At 36.3% G+C, this 20,983-nt stretch overlaps 1 protein-coding gene across 12 annotated transcripts in view; it reads left to right on the top strand.

Annotated features, from left to right (window-relative positions):
• plekha7b (pleckstrin homology domain containing, family A member 7b) overlaps positions 1 to 20,983 on the top strand; it is a 112,162-nt gene that overhangs the window by 69,233 nt on the left and 21,946 nt on the right. For 9 of the 12 annotated variants that reach the window (XM_083558417.1, XM_083558416.1, XM_083558411.1 and 6 more), the window contains 7 exons: positions 3,472 to 3,647; positions 7,440 to 7,847; positions 10,418 to 10,928; positions 12,554 to 12,637; positions 17,027 to 17,080; positions 19,600 to 19,671; positions 20,484 to 20,564. In XM_083558417.1, the coding sequence (XP_083414543.1) occupies positions 3,472 to 3,647; positions 7,440 to 7,847; positions 10,418 to 10,928; positions 12,554 to 12,637; positions 17,027 to 17,080; positions 19,600 to 19,671; positions 20,484 to 20,564 (1,386 nt within the window). The remainder of the gene's footprint in view (positions 1 to 3,471; positions 3,648 to 7,439; positions 7,848 to 10,417; positions 10,929 to 12,553; positions 12,638 to 17,026; positions 17,081 to 19,599; positions 19,672 to 20,483; positions 20,565 to 20,983) is intronic. The other 3 variants (XM_083558418.1, XM_083558419.1, XM_083558415.1) reach the window with 1 other exon arrangement.

Here is a 20,983-nt window from a genome sequence, read left to right as displayed (position 1 = left end):
ACAGCTAGGAGCCATTTGAGTCAATAATTTATAATGTTTGTTGAAGGTTTGAAGTAAAACCCCAAGATGCTGTTATTTGGGGATCCACATCTTCTTCTTCTTCTTTTTCATCTTCTTCTTTCGGCTTCTCCCATTAGGGGTCCCCACAGTGGATCATCCGTCTCCATACCCCCCTGCCCTCTACATCTGCCTCTTTCAAACCAACTACCTGCATGTCTTCCCTCACTACATCCATAAACCTCCTCCTTGGCCTCCCTCTTTTCCTCTTTCCTGCTGGCTCCATCCTCAGCATTCTCCTGCTGATATAACCCATGTCCATTTCTGCACATGTCCAAACCATCTTAATATTGCCTCCTTTACCTTGTCTCTAAAACGTCCTACATGCGCTACATCCTGTCCCTCCTCTACAGTCTTTTTGACTGTACTTTTTTTTTTATAATTTGCATGTTTTTGCGTATGATATTTGACACCAAATTCAATTTTCATAGACAATTCCTTTTCCCCCCAGAAATAAATAATTGAAATTATACATGATTCCGTTTTTTTCCTATTGATTTCTGTCATTACATTTCTTTTATTTTTAGCATTTTATTTGTGTTATACCACAGCAATCTCCTACAATTACAGAGAATGATTTAGTCATACTTTTCAAAAATAGATTAGTTATACATTTATTGTGCAATTTACATTTGGTTACTGTCCTACATGCGCTGTCCCTCTAATTAACTAGTTTCTAATCCTGTCTATCCTCATCACTCCCAACAAAAACCTTAAACTCTTCAGCTTTGCTACCTTCAGTGCCGCCTCCTGTCTTATACTCAATGCCACTGCTCTAAACCATACAACATCACAGGTCTCACCACAGTCCTATAAACTTTCCCTTTCACTCTCGCAGATACCCTTCTATCACAAATCACTCCTGTCACTCTTCTTCACCCACTCCACCCTGCCTGCACTCTTTTCTTTACTTCTCTAACACACTCTCCATTACTTTGCACTGTTGACCCCAGGTACCTGAACTCCTACACCTTCTCCACCCCTTCTCTCTGCAACCGCACCACTCCACTGCCCTCCCTCTCATTCACACACATGTACTCTGTCTTTCTCCTACTGACTTTCATTCCCCTTCTCTCCAGCGCATATCTCCACCCCTCCAGGCTCTTCTCAACCTGCTCCCTACTTTCACCACTAATCACGATATTATCCACAAACATCATAATCCATGGAGACTCCTGTCTGACCTCGTCCGTCAACCTGTCCATCACCACTGCAAACAGAAAAGGGCTCAGAGCTGATCCTTGATGCAGTCCAACCTTCACCTTGAACCAGTCTGTTGTTCCTACTGCACAGTTCACTGCTGTCTCACTGTCCTCATACATGTCCTGCACCACCCTCACATATTTCTCTGACACACCTGACTTCCTCATACAATACCACAACTCCTCTCTCGGCACTCTGTCGTTCGCTTTCTCTAAATCCACAAACATACAATGCAACTCCTTCTGACCTTCTCGGACACAAAAAAAACGTGAAAATCCATACAGCGTTGGATGAATCAAATAGGATCTTCTGAAGTAATTGTGTTTGTGTGTGTGTGTGTGTGTGTGTGTGTGTGTGTGTGTGTGTGTGTGTGCGTGCATGTGCCAACTCATCCACCTATAAAAGCAGATGTTTCTTTGGAGGTCTTTTGTCATCCTGTCATCTGACTCAGATGTGATTCCAAAGCAGTAAAGTTTATTTAATGACATCACGAACTGAGCTCATTTGTCGTCCAGGGTAACCAGACAACCCGCCTGCCTGCTTTGTGTCATAAGTCACAGTATTATAGCTGATGTCACTCCTCTCTCATTCTTTTTCTTAATTAATTTATCAATAATATAAATAAACGTAAAAACAAAAGTTTAACTGCAAGAACTCCAACACTTTATTGTTATTGTTTATTAAAAAAACCTTTACAATTATTTTAAAGATGTGGTAATTAAAAATGGAAACATATATTAAGAGTAGAGAACGCACATGTTCACCCTACATGCTGATGCAGGGTGAGGAAGCCTGGTGTACAGTCAGTACTCCAATTAACCCAAAAAGTAGTAAAACGGGTTAAAAACAGAGCTCCGTAGCAGGCCACACAAAATCTTTCACTCCAACCCATATAAACTTCAGTATATCTTCCTGGGCCTGGCTTTGTGCACAGGGGCATTGTCAGAGAATTTAAGTGTTTGGGTCTTCTAGTTCAAATGAATGGAAAACATTTTATATAATTGTGAGACTACAATTTGGGGAAGCATCACATATGGCTGGAAAGTGTGCTGATACTTTTGTCCATATAGAGTGTGAACCCTTATGATGTAGCTTGGTGTGGTCCAAGTTAAGGTTGTTGTTGCTTTGTTTGACTGTGTGTGTGTTGTGTGTGTGTGTGTGTGTGTGTGTGTGTTTGTGTATGAGACCGAGCTGGATAAATAGCTGTATGCAATTCGAAACAAAAGCCAGGTTGTGATTAAAGCAAAGGCATGGCCCATTCAGAAGAGGAGCTCAGTCTTGTCATACCTCCTGATTCAGACAAACATAAGCAACATGGTGTCACATTTTTTGACGGTTTGTATTTAATGTGATTTACACCACTGAATTACATGGATAACGAATATGAATCAATGTCAGTTATGTTCACGTGATATTCCCAAGATATTGTGTTCATGTGTCTTTTTGACTGTACTTTTTATATATAATTTGCGTGTTTCTGCGTATGATATTTGACACCAAATTCAATTTTTATAGACAATTTCTTATTTTTCCTCGCAATAAATATTTAAAATAACACGATTCCATTCTTTTGTGTTTTTTTTTCCTATTGATTTGTCATTTTTTAAATATTTTTCTTTAGCATTTTATTGGTTTTATACCAAACATGCGGATGGTCCGCTGTGGCGACCCCCTAACGGGAGAAGCCGAAAGAAAGTTATACCACAGCAATCTCCTACAATTTAATTGTTCAATTTGCTTAAAGAATGATTTAGTCATACTTTTTTAAAAATAGATTATTTATACATTTAAAGCTACATTTATTGTGCAATTTTCATTCAGTTACTGTTCTCATGTACCTTATAGCAGTAACAAACAGTCCTTCTTGTCATTTTTGTCACCCCCTGAAGATGTAAAAGACACTGACACTGGAGACTCCTTCCATAAATATTAAATAAACAGAGCAATAAACAGAGCAAATAAGGTCAATTGTTTTTTATTGTTTTTTTATTAGCAGAATATGTGCCGTTTGAAAAAGTCATAGTGAATGATCTAGTGAGTGAGTGCATAATGTTAACTTGTGATTTATGGCTGCTGTCATAGAAAAGTAATCAATTTCCTTCTGACCAATCAGATTTCAGAATTTAACAGCCCCCCTGGGATTGGTTTGACTGATTTGGGCCTCTATTTGCTTTTCTCTCATTGTCTCTCCCTCTGTCTCTGTTTTTTCAGGCGAGTCATACAGGCATGCGCTCGTACATTTACAGTAAGAACTCTGTGATTGGCTCGCAGGCCGAGCATGGCGGCATGAGGACCTACTTCTTTAGTGCAGACACGCAGGAGGACATGAACGGCTGGATCCGAGCCATGAACCAAGCAGCCCTTATGCAAAGCCACAGCTTAAAGAGGTCAGAAAACACTCTCTTCCTCTCTTTATGCACAATTTCCATCACTGGGAACTTTTGGCAAGTTAGCGCAAAAAAATGTCGATAAGCTGAAATTGAAAACAGACAAATTAATAACAAAAAAAAGATAAAATTATTAAAATGTCGTTCGTCTCCACAGTGCACAAACGTCCTAAACTGCCATCTTTCTTTTCAGAGTTGAAAAACATATTTCAGATAAAATTATACTTTTCCATAAAATTCACTGAATTTAATACAATTAAAAATTAAATGACCATGAAATAATGAAAGGTTTACTTTTGTACTTGTACGTTTTTTAATAGATTAATGATCCTTTTCCTGGACTCTCAGGTCATTGTGGAGTTGAGGGGGGAATCTATGCTTCCTGCAGTGCTGCTTTATTTTTAATTGATCTCACTGAAGCTGCATGACGTCAAAAGAAGCAGCTGCTTTTTGTCAGATTGACTGTTGTGTATCTCTTTGAGGTGTTTTTCTTTTTTTTCACTCCAGAATCACTTAGTCACATTTCTGCTGTAATTCTAAAACTGGTGTAGCGTTAAACATGGAATCGACTGTAAACCCACGCTATTGATCGTAAACCTTTCGAGGTTTAGCACGGATTTTCCCTGCTTCGACTTCCGCTTAGGACATTTGCACAACAGCAAGTTGTGTTTCAGTCTCCAGAAGTATCACATTACAGAATCAGTCTCAGATTTTTTTTTATGTTTCCACAGATTTTAACATTGACTACATCCTTAAAATGTTTTTTTTTTTTAAATGAACAGAAAAGTGTTGGAGTTGCTGCAGTTAAACCCAACAATGGTTTTGCAATTATTTATATTATTTATTGACATATTGTGGAAGAAAATGAGAAAAAAATTTAAACCTTTAGAAAGCACGACATCGGCTCTAATACTGTTCATTTCACATGTGTCTTTAATCAACATTTAATCAACATTTATTTCCTGGTTGAGATCTTTAGCTTTTACTTGACAGGCTTTTTCTAGTTTATTAGCATTAATAGAAATCATACTGGGATCCAAACCCTTTTTTATTTTGCCTTTATATAAGAATAAATAGATTTTATTTGGGGTTCTACAGAGTTATGTTTGTTATATGTCCTCTTTCCTTTTTTATTAGCATTAAATTAACTTTATATTCAAGTCTAAAAAGCCTAATTCTGTGTATGACCCGGTTTTCATAGTACTTTTTTTTTTTATCTTATCTTTCTTGTCTTTTTATCTTAATCTTATCTTATCTTTGATATTTTCAAATTCTTTTGTAAAGTTTAATGTGGTGTTGCACATTAAACAGTTTCATAGTTTTTCTGTCGGCATTATGGAGTCTGATATGTTAATATAAACCTGCATTTGTTTCCTCTCTGTATTAACAGAGACATTTAGAAGTTTTAAAAGTGCTATGTAGTATCATACAAATCTTAGGCTCGCTCAAGAGTGTATAAACTAACTAACGATCTCCAGAAAAAGGCCCTCAGCCAATTTTTTTATGCATTAATCAGACGTTTTCAAAACATATGAGGTCAAATATAGTGATGCTTATAAATTTACTGATTTAAAATTATGTTTTATTTAGTTCTACTTTTTATTTAGTTGACTTTTTAGTTTTACTTCTATCTTTTCAATGCTTTGCAGTAATGCTGAAAGAGTTTTAAATTCATTATGCCACATTTATTGTTTGATTTTAAGAATGAATTTGTAAAACAGTTTGCTGCATAAACAATTGAAATAAAAAAAACAGTGCTGTTAAAAATAAGGAAAGTAATGACTGTAGGTACACTAGACGTTTAGTATTAACTATTGTTGTAGATGCAGCGCTTTTTAGGGATTTTCGAAATGATTGCGCCATCTAGAGGACAGTGTTACTCATTACAGGGACACGCTGATTTCTAACATTTACAGCAGAGGTGTCCAAAATGTTTTATTTGAAGGGCCAAAAATCGAACTCGATTCAAGGCTGTGGGGAAAATTATTTTTTTTTGCATTATACCAAACATTATGTTAAAATGAATTTTGTTATGGTTCCTCTCATTCACGATTTTTTAATAAAAATAAATAAATAAAAAAAGAAAACATTGTACTCTGCTAATGGTATTTTATTTTCAAAGTTCTAGTACAGTGAAAATTGTAGTACAATGAGAAACAATCCAGTTATTTGGACCTGCTGTAGAGCTCTGACTTCAACTTTACTGAACATCTTAGGGATGAATTGTAACGCTAACAACACCTTAGGTCTCCTCATCCTACATCAATACCTATATAAATTGTGTGTGTGTGTGTGTATATATATATATATATATATATATATATATATATATATATATATATATATATATATATATATATATATATAAATATAAATTTTCCGCAATATTTTATATATCATGCACTGATATTTATTTCACTAAATCGCAACATTTGACGTCCGTAAATGTAATATGTCATGTGTGGATGTTCATCTGTGGTTGTATTTACCAGTATCTAATTCTAAGACTTGATAAGACCAAGTGATTTTAATTATGTCTCGATGAACAGATCGATGTGATGAACATCTCAATGTGTGTGTGTCATTGTGTGCAATACAATTTTTCCTAACAATATCAAATAAAATATGTTTTATGGGTGTTGGGCAGTACTGGTAAGATTAAGACGGGAAGAAAAAAACTACTTAATTTTTAAATTCTCTCATTATGCTGCAGACAGAGACCCCTTTTGAGCTGGAGAAGCTCATCTTGTCTCCATGAACAAGATGAGTTGTATGTTAAATGAATGCAGAAATCTGAGCTGTTGCGTTTCCTGTAATTGCATACATCATTAACGAGGCTGCTTTTTTAATCGTGCTCTTCACTGTTACTTGAAAGCGATATTGCAAATTGGGAGTGAAATACTTCACAGAACATGAATACTCATCAGAGTTATGGTTCCAGCACTGATGATTGATATTATATTCCTGTAAATTCACATGCTAAAGCATTTATTCTTCTCATACCACACTGATTTGTCAAGGATCTGGATAAGTGATGGATACAGTACACCTGTACTTTCTGTACTTGAATTAATCCTTGTGCATCTCTCCTTGAGTAAAAGTACACATATTCTCTCTTTTGAATGGACTTATGTATCAAAAGTGAAAGTAGTGATCTATGAATCATTGATGCAGTTTGGTGTTCAGTTCTCCTGCACATCATAACTTGTTAAGAAGAGAGTTTTTTGTTGTTATAGACACACAGTGAAAGAACCCTTACTCCACATAAACTCTCACTAGATCCTTGGGCTCACACTTGTGGTCTAGCTTCCCATCTAAAATAGAGAGGAATTATGTGTTTGCAAAAATAAAGCACAGAACTTCAAAACAGTAAAAAAGTACAAATACTGTAGTGTAAAGTGAGACTTTCAACCTTTTTCATCTCTCAATAAAACAAGTTCCTATTCTCACTTACACAGCTGTAAACACTGGTGTGTCTTTCAACCTCTCTCTTGAAATTAATGACAGAAATGCATGAATTAACATTTTTTTCTTCCTTGTATCAAAAGCGTTGAAAGAAAAATCCTATCAGACTTCAGAGTTCAAGCTATTTTGTATAAACCATCAGAGCGTTTTTGCTTCTTTAAAAAGGTTATAGATATATATTTGATGGCATGTCGGTAATATCATTAAAATCTTAAGTCCTTGACAGACTTGGTGATTTGATGTCCAGTGCACATGCTTTTAGCGAAAATATTATAATTAATTCATTATTAAAAGTACTTAAAATATCCCCCAAATTTTTCCCCACAGAGAAACTCCAAAATTTGAGCAGCAGGCGATGCCTCAAACCAATCACATGACAGCAAGCAGCAACAGCACTGCCCACGCTGATGTCCTGCACCAATCAGGGTGGGCGGAGGTGACAGAGCGAGAGCCCAGATATGAGCAGGAGGTAGAGGCACGTGTGGAAGTTCCGGTAAAAATTGTCTACGCAGGAAATGGAGATGCAAACGGTGTTTTTCTGGAATCTGGAGCTCCAACTCGAAGCACATCATCCATGGCTGCTCAGAGGAACGGTACCCACAGCGAGCAGAATGGTGGCATGGTGTATCAGAGGGCTATCTCAGCCCGGGCAGACACAGAGAAACATGTACAGAGGAAGACGGCATTGGCACAGGTGGAGCACTGGGTCAAAGTTCAGAAGGGAGAGCCTAAAAGGTTAGTCCATACACTGAGAAGATTGTTTTTTTAACCAACTACCTGAAACAGAAACAACAGCCACAACAAATAGTATGAATGTTTCCTCATCATAAACTTTACATTCTTTATTGAATAAATCTTTTGCAGTTTGGCCTTTTTACTAACAGAAGAGTTTGTTTTTTTGGTATTCATGAAGGCTTTATGTATCGTGGTTTAAAAACATTATAATTCATATTCTACACATATTTATAATATTTCATGAAAGACATTTCTTTTATGTGAAAACATTGCACTAAAATGATTCTTATATCAGATTATATCACCATTAAATCTTCACGTGAAGCACAATACAAAGTGTTTGTGATATAATGTGCTTCAACACTGATTTTATTGCATTATTGTAAGGATTTATAATGCAGAATAAAGACTGAAGAGACATGATTATGACATTTTTATGAATTTGTTATAACAGATTTAAACAGATTTAAAATGCAGGTACGGACGGACGGACGGACGGACGGACGGATAGATAGATGGCAAATGTACAGACATCCTTCACTTACATAGATGTACAGATAGTCATGTTTTAAAATACTCCAGTAAAAGTTGAAGTACTGACAATACACAATTTTTACACAAGTTAAAGTAAAGTAGTTTGGGCTCTGACATGTAAAAAGTAGCCTTTACTACTACCTGCTTTAGTGTCATGCTGGTAACTAAACCTCACATCATATTAATATTATTGATGCTAATTGTTTAACATATTTAATCGCGATTAATCACATGATTGTCATGAGTTATCTCACAATGAATCGCAACTTAATCACACATTTTTATCTGTTCTAAATGTACCTTAAAATAATACATTTTTATACGTTTTTAATATTCTAATAACATAAGCATGGACAAATATGGATGCTTTACGCAAATGTATGATTATTATTAGTGAAACCGTACTTAACACAGAGCATGAAGACAAAATATTCTTGTAAATGTTTTAAAGTTATTATGGTGTTTTAATTTATGTAAATCATCAGGACATGTTTCCACACAGACGGGTTACTGGAGAAACTGTACCTCTTCTAACTTTCATACGGCTTACAAAATCTTGAAACATTTGTTCGTGAACTGGTAATAGACATTTTGAGCTTTCTAATAATATATTTATTTATGTACTCACTGAGACTCGTTTTATTTATGTGTCTGTGAAGAGAGGTGAGACCGCAAAAAAGCACCCTGTATATTTTACAAAAGCACAGCATTTTGTTATTATGAGTGTATACAAATAAAAGTAGACCCTTTACAGATTCAAATTATGTATTGCTCTTATCTGTAGATCAAAAAAGAGTAATTTAAGTTCATTTCGGCGTTATGAGGTAAAAAAAAAAATGGCAGAAAAACGTGCCGGTGCAATTTTGGGGCTGATTTTTGGGGCTGATTTGAAACTTTTGAGGCGCATCAGTAAAGCAAACGTTTACTGATTAAAACCTGGTAGAGTTTATTTTTTATATACATCTGAGTAAAGAAAAGACATTGTTAATAAACATGTGTTGCGATAATTTTGCCTCATATTTATATATTGATATTTTTAATAAAAATGGTCAAACAAAAATGCATGCTGCATTAATTGCGCAATAAAAAGTTTGTTCCGTTAAAATTCGTTTGCATTATTTTTAAAGCCATAATTAATATATTAAAACCAAATAAATACAAAATGTTGTTACCTAATGAATGTATCCAATCTGAACATCCACCATATAGAACACAAGCAGAGAAAAGATGATGATGATCAGGAATGTCTCATCCACGTTAACCCCAGATTTCTTATTGCCTTGTTGTTGTTCTTGTCTTGCTCATTGTGCGCTTCATAAACTAGTCTACATGTGTGGTGTGTGAAAGCCAGGAAATGATACACCAGTGGTACTGTAGATTAAAAAAGCCGCAAAATGACAGAAAATCTGCTGATGGGCTGAAAACGGTGGGCAATAAAAACAAAGAAATCGACATTTCACCAAATAGTTTCAAACTAAAGTAATGAGTCTGGTTTGAAAATGTAAGAAGTAGAAAGTACAGATATTATTCTAAAAATAGTAATGAGTGAAAGTAAAAAGTTGTCTGAAAATTATACAGTAAAGTACTGATACCAGAAAAATCTACAAAGTATTTGTACTTTATTACTTCCCTCCTCTAACCTCCTCTGACCTGTCGCTGGTTCACCACTGTTTCTTCCTTGGACCACTTTTGACAGATACTGACCACTGCAGGCCGAGAACATCCCCACAAGAGCTGCAGATAAAGATGTTATTCCATAATATGTAATATGTTTTGATATGTTTTGTGGAAACAGAAGCCAGTTGCACAATTATGAAAAAATAGTCCTACTATTGTTTTTTAATTTGCTTAGGAATGTCTTTGCGTGGGGGCACAAACCTTTGCCTGAAAATGCACTTTGAATGCTAATATAGCTTGTCTCCAATGTAAAGTGCCTGTGATTTTAATTGTATGTCAGTCGAAAGCTAAGTTATTGCTTAACATAAATTCATGTTTATAAGAGACATTTCATGATGCTTGTCTCTCAATCTTTTTAGCCATCCTGTCACAGAGTACACTCTCCCCAGACGCACTCCTCCCCTCCAACCCAAGCTGGTTGTCACCGAGTCGTATCAGTCTCTCCCGAAGAACGTTCGTCGTCCGTCCGCCAGCTCTCCCCCAGTGCCCCGAGACATACCCAGCGACTATAAGTATGCCCACGATCGTCTCAGCCACTTTCGCATGTCAACAGATGAACGTATGGCCGCTAAAGAGGGCATGGTGTGGCAGCTTTACGAGTGGCAGCAAAGGCAGCGCTTTCGTCACGGTGGTCCTGCAGTTCCACCCGTCTTCACCATACCCGACTATGTGGACGCATCTTCCTTCAGGGTGATGCTGGAGGTCCCGCGCTCAGTGTCCGTGCCTCCTTCACCATGCGAAGTACCGCCCTCCAAACTTGCATCGCCCCGTAGACCTCACACCCCCGCAGACAGAGTGACAGTGCGACCCATGGATGAAGTATCGAGCGTAGATGTGGTACGGTCCGCCTCACCAAGGGCCGTTTCCAAGGTGAGAGGTTTCTTATTTAGCAATTAAATACAAACCTGATGACTTGTGTTTGTATGTGTTTTAGTGCACGTGTCAGCAAAGTCACAAAGACACATATCTGTCTTTTTCAGAATTAATGATTCAAATAATGAAAAATAATAATTAGTACTACTAAATAATTAAAACTAAATTTTAAATACAATTATAGCATTAGTATTAATTAGTAAATACCTAAATTTTTTAAGCATTTTGAACAGTTTTAAACACTTGGCAAGAGTTTATGATAAACCTTACATTAAAGGTTTGGCACAATGATTTTACCTATTTATACCTATTTTTTTCTAATATTCTTTCCTAATTATTATTTTTGAATAGTAATATATTTAAAGCAGTCAAACAATCAGGTCAGAAAATTAAAGAAATTGTAAGTTAAATTATTTATTTATTTATTTAAATCAGAGATGCACTTTGTTTTTGCAAGCTTTTTCTAGATTCATGTCTTTGTGGAACATTTTCTCCTTCGTTCAGCTCCATAGAGGATTGTTAGAAAGTTCTTAAACTGATCAGATTTTGCCAAAGGGCTTTTTAAAAAAGTTTTGCTGTAAACTACTCTGTCTCAGCTCACCCTGCTTTCTTCCTTCTGAGCTCCTATTTATATGAAATAATTAAAAAAAATACTACGCAGCAAAACACCGAGCTTTGGGAGCAGCAACGGAAATCTGCACGGCTTCAACTGCTGTTAGCAAACAAATGTTATTTTAAGAGGAGATAATTTATGTGTAATTAATGAAGTCACTCGTTGTTTGTAGGTCGACTCAGAAGGTGATGGATCTGGTAGAGAGATTCTGTGTAATGAGCAAAAAAATTTAACTTATATATATATATATAAAAAAAAAAAAACTCCCTGGAATAAAAATGTACACACATAGATATAAAGAAAATTGTGATATGCTATATATATTTTTTTAAATACACATTTTTAAAAATACATCATGTGCATTAAAATAATGTGTTTGCATTTTCCCTAAAGATATACAGATTAAAAAAATGGAAATGTGGACAAAGGTATTGGAACACCAGTAATTCCCCAACATGTTACCATAAAGTTGAAGGCTGACAATTGTATAGAATGTCTTTGGATGTGGTAGCATATAATTTTCCCACTTCAATTAGGAGACCCAAACCTGTTCCAGCAGGCCAATGCTCCTGTGCACAAAGCAAGCTCCATGAAGATATGGTTTAAATGGGTTGTAGTCGAGGTTTTTGATTGGACTGCCATAGAGCTCTGACCTCATATCTATTGAGCATTTTTGGGATAAATTGGAACACTGACTTTACACAGGACTCTTAACAAGTGCTCGAACTGAGGGGGGCTGGGGGGATCCGGGACCCGAATTCGAATTCAAATTGAGTCTTAAATCTTAAGTCCCAGTTGTTGTGTGATTATTTTAGTAAAAAATCACACAACATCTGGGGATCCCCCATAAGACTTGATTCAATTTGAACACTGCTCCTCACCCTTCATCAGTACCTAAATTTACTTCCATCATTGTTGCTGAATGAGCCCAAATCTCCACAAGCACACTCACACACACAAGTATATATATTTTTTGTTTGTTTGATTTTTGTAATTTTTTTTCTTACAGCCAGTACAAATAGAGAGAAGATCAATGCCAATGATGGGCTACATCACACACACCGTCAGTGCACCAAGCTTACATGGAAAAACGGTGTGTCAATACAACTGTCTTCTATTTTTCCTTTTTTTTTTTTTTTTTTGGTGGGGGGTATGTATACAGCTGGTTGTGGCCTAAGATGTGGGGTGTTAAGCTGATAGCGTTTGAGGTGGTATATGAGGTGATCTATAATATGTTATATAAGGTGGTGCACTAAGTTTTGTATGAAGTGATTTAGAAGGCATATGATATAAGGTGATTTATGAGGTGGTATATGATGTGGTTAATGAGGTGGTGTATGGAGTAGTTTAAGAATATTGTAAATGAGTTTGTGCACAAGGGGGTGTATGCAGTGGTTGATGAGGTGGTAAATGAGGTGGTGAATTTGGTTGTGAATAAGGTAGTGATGAGATGGTATATGATGTGGTGATCAGGTGATGTATGATGTGGTGAGTAGGTTGGTGTATAAGGGGTTGTATGATGTAACGAATGATGTGGTGTATGATTTGGGTAATAAGGTGATGAAGTGGGGTATAAGGTGATATATGATGTGAAATCTGATATGATGTGGTGATGAGGTGGTGTATAAGGTGGTATGTAATGTGGTGTATGATGTGTTGATGAGGTGGTGGGTAAGGTGGTGTATGATGTGTTGATGAAGTGGTGTATAAGGTGGTGTATAATATTGTGTATAATGTGATTTATGATGTGGTGATGAAGTGGTGTATAAGGTGGTGTATAAGGTGGAATATAATATTGTGTATAATGTGATTTATGATGTGGTGATGAAGTGGTGTATAAGGTGGTGTATAAGGTGGAATATAATATTGTGTATAATGTGATTTATGATGTGGTGATGAAGTGGTGTATAAGGTGGTGTATAAGGTGGAATATAATATTGTGTATAATGTGATTTATGATGTGGTGATGAAGTGGTGTATAAGGGTGTTTATGATGTGATGTATGATGTGGTGATGAAGTGGTGTATAAGGGTGTTTATGATGTGATGTTTGATGTGGTCATGAAGTATGTATAAGGTGGTTTATGATGTGATGAATGCTGTGGTGATGAAGTGTGTATAAGGTGGTTTATGATGTGATGTATGACGTGGTGATGAAGTGTGTATAAGGGGGTTTATGATGTGATGTATGACGTGGTGATGAAGTGTGTATAAGGGGGTTTATGATGTGATGTATAATGTGGTGATAAGATGGTGTATAAGGGGGTTTATGATGTGATGAATGCTGTGGTGATGAAGTGTGTATAAGGTGGTTTATGATGTGATGTATGACGTGGTGATGAAGTGTGTATAAGGGGGTTTATGATGTGATGTATAATGTGGTGATAAGATGGTGTATAAGGGGGTTTATGATGTGATGTATGACATGGTAATGAAGTATGTATAAGGTGGTTTATGATGTGATGAATGCTGTGGTGATGAAGTGGTGTATAATGTGGGGTATAAGGTGGGATATAATATTCTGTATAATGTGATGTATGATGTGGTGATGAAGTGTGTATAAGGTGGTTTATGATGTGATGTATGACATGGTGATGAAGTGTGTATGATGTGGTTTATGATGTGATGTATGATGTGGTGATGAAGTGTGAAAAAGGTGGTTTATGATGTGATGTATGAGGTGGTGATGAAGTGTGAATAAGGTGGTTTATGATGTGATGTATGACGTGGTGATGAAGTGTGTATAAGGTGGTTTATGATGTGATGTATGACGTGGTGATGAAGTGTGTATAAGGTGATGATGTGGTGTTTGATGTGTTGATGAGGTAGGGTATAAGATGATGTATGATGTGGGGTATGATGTGGTGATGAGGTGGCATATGATGTGGTGTATGATGTGGTGATGAGGTGGCATATGATGTGGTGTATGATGTGGTGATGGGGTGGCATATGATATGGTGTATGATGTGGTGTATGATGTGGTGATGGGGTGGTATATGATATCGTGTATGGTGTGGTGTATGATGTGGTGATGAGGTGGTATATGATATTGTGTATGGTGTGGTGTATGATGTGTTGATGAGGTGGTTTATGATGTGGTGTATGATGTGTTGATGAGGTGGTTTATGATGTGGTGTATGATGTGTTGATGAGGTGGTTTATGATGTGGTGTATGATGTGTTGATGAGGTGGTTTATGATGTGGTGTATGATGTGTTGATGAGGTGGTTTATGATGTGGTGTATGATGTGTTGATGAGGTGGTTTATGATGTGGTGTATGATGTGGTGATGAGGTGGTATATGATGTGGTATATGATGTGGTCATGAGGTAGGGTAGAAAATGATGTATAATATGGTGATGAGGTGGTGATGAGGTGGTATATGATGTATGATGTGGTGAGTATGTTGATGTGTAAGGTGGTGTATGATGTGGTGATGAGGTGATATATGATGTGGTGTATGATGTGTTGATGAGGTAGTGTACAAGATGATGTATAATGTGGTGTATGATGTGGTGATGAGTTGGTATATGATGTGGTGTATGATGTGGTCCTGAGGTAGTGTAGAAAATGATGTATAATATGGTGATGAGGTGGTGATGAGGTGGGGTATTATGTATGATGTGGTGAGTATGTTGATGTGTTAGGTGGTGTATGATGTGGTGATGAGGTGGTATATGATGCTGTGTATGATGTGGTGATGAGGTAGAGTAGAAGATGATGTATAATGTGAGGTATGATGTGGTGATGAGGTGGAGTATAATGTGATGTATGATGTGGTCAGTATGTTGATGTGTTAGGTGGTGTATGATGTGGTGATGAGGTGGTATATGATGCTGTGTATGATGTGGTGATGAGGTAGAGTAGAAGGTGATGTATAATGTGAGGTATGATGTGGTGATGAGGTGGAGTATAATGTGATGTATGATGTGGTGAGTATGTTGGTGTGTTAGGTGGTGTATAATGTGGTGATGAGATTGGGTATAAGGTGGTGTATGATGTGATGTATTTGGTGGCCTATGAGATGGTGTATGATGTGATGTATGAGGTGCTGTATGAAATTTGTTCTATAAGGTGGTGTATAAGATGGTGGTTTATGAAATCGAAGTTCAGCTCCTGATTTCGTTCCCCGTGACCTCAGGGAATGACATGAACCCACTCTCTCTCCTTATACCGCTCTGCAGCCAGAGGAGCTGACCCTGCTCCTCGTCCAGCTCAGGAGACACCAGGCCAAGATGGCCGACGCATTCGCTCACCTCCACAACGACGGGCTCTCGGGCCCAAGCCTGCAGGTTAGAGGGTCAGAGGTCACAGGGGTCTGAAGGTCCCTAAACCAGATCAGACCCTGTTGCATCATGGTTAATTTTTTTAAATAGCCCAAATCCCCTTTATTATCCTCCCTCCCTCTATGCCCTCGTGTGCTCGCCTGTGCTATGTGGGTGTGATGTCATGGCCGTGATGTGATGGTGATAGCAGTAGCTAGCATGGACGGAGAACGAGCCATGGCTTAAACTGTTGTCAAAAATGTTTGCATTTTGCATTATATTTTTTCTTCTTCCTCTTTATTATTATTATTATTATTATTATTATTATTAATATTATTATTATTATACTTTTATGGAAATTTTAGAATGATGTCATGCACAGTGTTTGTGTTCAAGCATGTTGCTTGTGTAACGTACCTACATTCACAGAGTTAATGTTATACAGTCTTGAAATGTTTAAATGTTTGTGGTTAAAGAAATTGCACCTAAAAGTTCTCATGTAAAATTTATTCCACATGTTTTATAGGGTAAAATATGATAGTTTGAAGAATGTTATCTAGATCACCTGATTGCCTGTTTAAAAATGGATTTCCTGCATATTAATTTTAACACATGCACTATTTTCTATACGATCCAGTCGGTAAATACAAAAAAATAATTACATGATTATGAAAAAGGAATGTTTTTAGATGGAACGAGAATATACAGAAACGAAAACTGTGTTTTTGATTTCAGACTAGTTCCATCTTTCAAAGAAATAAACACATTTAATTAGTGCAAAAGTTTGCATCCACCCTCCTATCTGGATTCTCGTGTTTTGGATGTTAAATAATTATAAATGATTATAACTATAACAAATATAGCATTGCCTTGTTTAGTGTATTATAACAAACCATGTTCCTTTCTGTGGTGCAGGTACATTAATGTAGTAATATTGAAACAAGTGGAATGTTGCACGACGCAACAATCATTTGCACACAGCTATAGTATAATATACAGTGTTATGAACCTTTGTAGGTGGACAAACAAAACAAACACAGTTTCAGAATCATGAAATACGATTCAGTTTTGGAAAAGAATTTCTCCCCCACCCAAGTTTTTTTCTTTTATTTCACTATAGTTAGTTAAAAAAAAAAAAAAAGGATACATGTCAATGTAGCATGTACTATATGCTTTACAACTTCCTGTTATGTGAAGTGTCTTGTTTTCCCACTTAAAGGCAGATGATACCTACATGCAGCTGAAGAAGGACCTGGAGTATCTTGACCTGAAGGTGAATTTCTTTTATTTTCCACTTTCTTCTTTACTATTTTTTTCTGTTTCCAGTCCTTTGTTTTTTTTTGCTGCTCTAAAGATGAGTTTGTGTTTGCTAGTCTTCAGTGCTTGGTTAATATTAATGTTATTATTGTTATTAAAGTGTTAGAGTGCAAGATTTTCGTGAAATTTCCTGTCAGGTATCTGAGCTGGTACTGTTCCTGGATCAGCACTCAGCAAACCTAAAAGTTATCGTATAAGAATAAATACTAAGTTTTAAGTGTAATTGTATGCCAGGAGCGGAGGAAAGTAATGTTCTCTGTGCTGCACAGCTCATCTTTGCAGTGTTGTCCAATGGAATTGAAGGTCAAAAATGTTGAAAAGCTCCTTTTGAATGAATTCTTGTCTTTTTTTACCCACTTTTTTTTGTAGTGCCTTTAAACGTTTCTAAAGCTTTTGCTCTTAATTGCCTTTGAATCTGTTTTTTTTATTTTTATTATTCTCATTCTTTGGTCCCACTGGCATATTTGGTCCCACTTCCTATCGACTGTGAAAATGGTCCCTGTCTTCAAATCAAATGTCAAATAATTGTCATTTTTTCACCTGCAAAATCTTAAACAGTCACATATTTGCCATGAGCCAAAGTCACACCAACTGTCATTGTTTTTTTCTCTGGCGTTTCACGTGGTTTTTTTTTTTTGTTAAAAAATTTTAATATTTAAAATCTCTGGAATACTTGGGTGCATACTTCGGAAATACTTTAACTCGTGATTATTGGTTCGACCTACACCGCTGACAAACATGTATTCTCTCGAGGAACGCAGCTTAGGGAGGCTTTTTTTATTTTTTTATCTGCGTGACCTCATCTTTCATCGTTGTTTCAGTTGAATAAAATAAAAAAATTATTTAGCTGATGCTCTCAAAGTCTATTTGCCTCACAATAATCATAGAAAACTCCTCTCAGTGCCGTGTCTCTAGTTTGAATATAAGGACGTACAGCATGGTGAGTTTATTCATTCAGCAGCATTTTTTTAATCAAAAGTATTTGTGACAGAAATCCAGCTGTTAAAGGAGCCGACATCAATACAGTGAATTTTAGGAGAACAGATATAAATATAAACAAATTTGTTTTTTGTTTTTTTCATTTGATGTTTTTTATAAACAAATGCTAAATCAGCATGTAGTTTTGATTATTGCAATGTGTAAGGCAAAAACCACTTTGTGTCATGCTGTTATACTAAACAACAACTGCTTGCTTGTGTTGAAGCGAAGTTGTAGCAATTTGACAGTAACTATTGTATTTATCAGTGGCGGGCCGTGCATTTCACACATAGGTCTGACGTCCTTTTACGAAATACCTTCATTATGATGCAACGGCTATAGGCCCTATCAATATTATACAGCAATGCAGTATAACAGAGCACTGCATCACAGACTGGTATCTCATGCAGTGAGAATTAATGCCATTATTAAAGCAAGTAACCCACTGAGCACAGTTTAACAAGTCTCCTTTCACTGCATCCAAAGCTGCACCACCCACATATACCAACTCTGGCAAAACATCATTATTAACCTCATTTATTGACCACGGGTTTTCTGTGCTTTTTTTTTTTTTTTTTTTGCATTTTTTCTGTGCATTGCAGTTTTCCTGGGAATTTAAAATAAAAGCAGCTTGTGTGCTTATGTGCGAATAATATGTGAAAGAAAATGCAAAAGTAAAATTGGTCCATGAAAACCTTAACAACTGCTTCGAACTGTTTTAGCTGACCTTTCCTTTCCAGCTTTTTTGATAAGTCCATCTTGAAAATGACCTGTTAGTATATCCAGGCCGCCATATCTCCTTTGTCAGCCATTGTGAAATGAAAGAAACAGCTATTAATGCGACATAAATATATTTGAGCTTGTGCAGTTTGCAGCAGATGCAGTTTGTGAGCTTTGACTAAAGCATGCTCTGACCGGACGTGAAAATGCCAAAATTAATAGCAATAGTCTTCAAGCAACATGCTCTTAATGCTTCAGGTGCCCACACTGTTGATTGTGAAGGTCTCACAGCAGATTCCTTCGACCCTGGCAACACGTGATGTGATTGCTGTAATCCGATTGGATATAAACTCCAACATAAACAGAGATTCCTAGAGGCTTGTTGTCATATGTTATCCTTTCTATAGCAACAGCTCGTTCAGAGGGAGGAGTACAGCAAATTCTTGAGTAATAATAAATGGATTTAAAACATTCATTTATGAATAGATGTCTATTTATCATTACATGAAAGAGTTCACACTTTGTAGTGTTTGTTGTGAAAATTAAACAAGAGCACAAGCTGCATTTTGTTTAGATAAACAATAGCGGCTGGTGAAGGAACAACTGTTTATAGCTGCTATAACATAAGTGAAAATGGGAATTCTGGCTGATTACTGAGATATAAGAGGAATTAATCATTTTAAGAGGTTGGGGTACCTGTGACTCTGCTTTATTCCTTATTTTTATAATCACATAGTATGGTGTTTTCTTACTTTTTTCATGTGTGGTGTTCAACAGGTCACAGGAAGAGACGTGTTAGGGGACTGCAGAGTTCCACGGCCGGTTAAAATTGCCGAAAGCGATGTTGACGTAAGTGACATTTTCTCTCCCTTCATCTCTTTACTTTTACATCTGTTTTGCACTAGCAGCAGTAAGAGCATGGTCAAGTTAGTGTTCAGTATTGTGTCGAGGGAAACGCAGGCAGTTGAGGCTCCCTGATGATATGAAAAGTATCGACGTGCTTCTGTTATTTTCTCTCACAACAGATAGAAATACACGCTGCGGGATTTTTTATATTTTAACGCTCATACATTTTTCTGTTTGATTTTCGTATTTTCTCTCCGTGTTTGTTCTCTTTCGCCTGCCTTTTGGTATGATTGGAGGTAAATAATCTGAAATGCTCAGCTTTTCATCATTAAACATTGTTCCAGTTTAACAATTTATAAGAATTTTGCTGGTGGGTTTTTTGGCGGTTGTAAATTTTTAATGCCGTTAAAGCAACAATATCATGCAGTAAACTAACAACAGCTTAATAATTCATCGGACGGCATAATAAACTGAAGGGAGAATAAAAAGTCTATAAACCCGGCTTTTCTGACTTTGTGTGTGTGTGTGTGTGTGTGTGTGTGTGTGTGTGTGTGTTTACACTTTAACCCAATTTTTGCTGTTTGTTTGTTCTGCAGTATAATATTACCAGAATTGTCATGAGGAGATTTTGTTTACTGGGTTTTATGTTAATGACAAAAGAAAAAAAAAAAAGAACCCAAATTATGTCTATGCTTGTGTGTGTGTGTGTGTGTGTGTGTGTGTGTGTGTGTGTGTGTGTGTGTGTGTGTGTGTGTGGGTGTATAGGTTTTAGAGCTGCTCATGTGTAATATCTGTTGATTATTGTCTTTTATTAGGTGAAGTTGAGCAGATTGTGCGAACAAGATAAAATTCTTCAGGAGCTGGAGACAAGGATTCGCACACTCAAAGAGGACAAGGTCTCAATCATTACATTACATCCAGCATTAACATTCTGCACTTTACATCTATTTTAGGATTATATAATCCTAAACCATATCTAAGACTTCGAAGAAAAAACCCATATAGGTCTAACACAAAACAATAAGCTTTAGAGTTTTTACAGGAAATGTTTTTTTTTTTTTTTGCCATAAAAAACAAACAAAAAAGCAACTGATTATCAAAAGCAAGTGCCATATTTCTTAATTAAATATAATTTTTATTAAAAATGTGAATCATTTTATTCAAATTAAATTAACATACGTTAATAATATTATTAAAGTAGTCAAAATCAGTGAAGCACAAAACCCAAAAATGTTTTCTATTAAAGTATAAAAAATGTAACTGCTTCTACACAGCCATGACGGATCTAGCAGCTTCTCAACTTTCTAAAGTTTAA

Source organism: Silurus aristotelis (assembly GCF_946808225.1).
Source record: "Silurus aristotelis genome assembly, chromosome: 13".
Taxonomy (NCBI): Eukaryota; Metazoa; Chordata; class Actinopteri; order Siluriformes; family Siluridae; genus Silurus; species Silurus aristotelis.
This window is presented reverse-complemented; position numbering and strand designations above follow the sequence as displayed.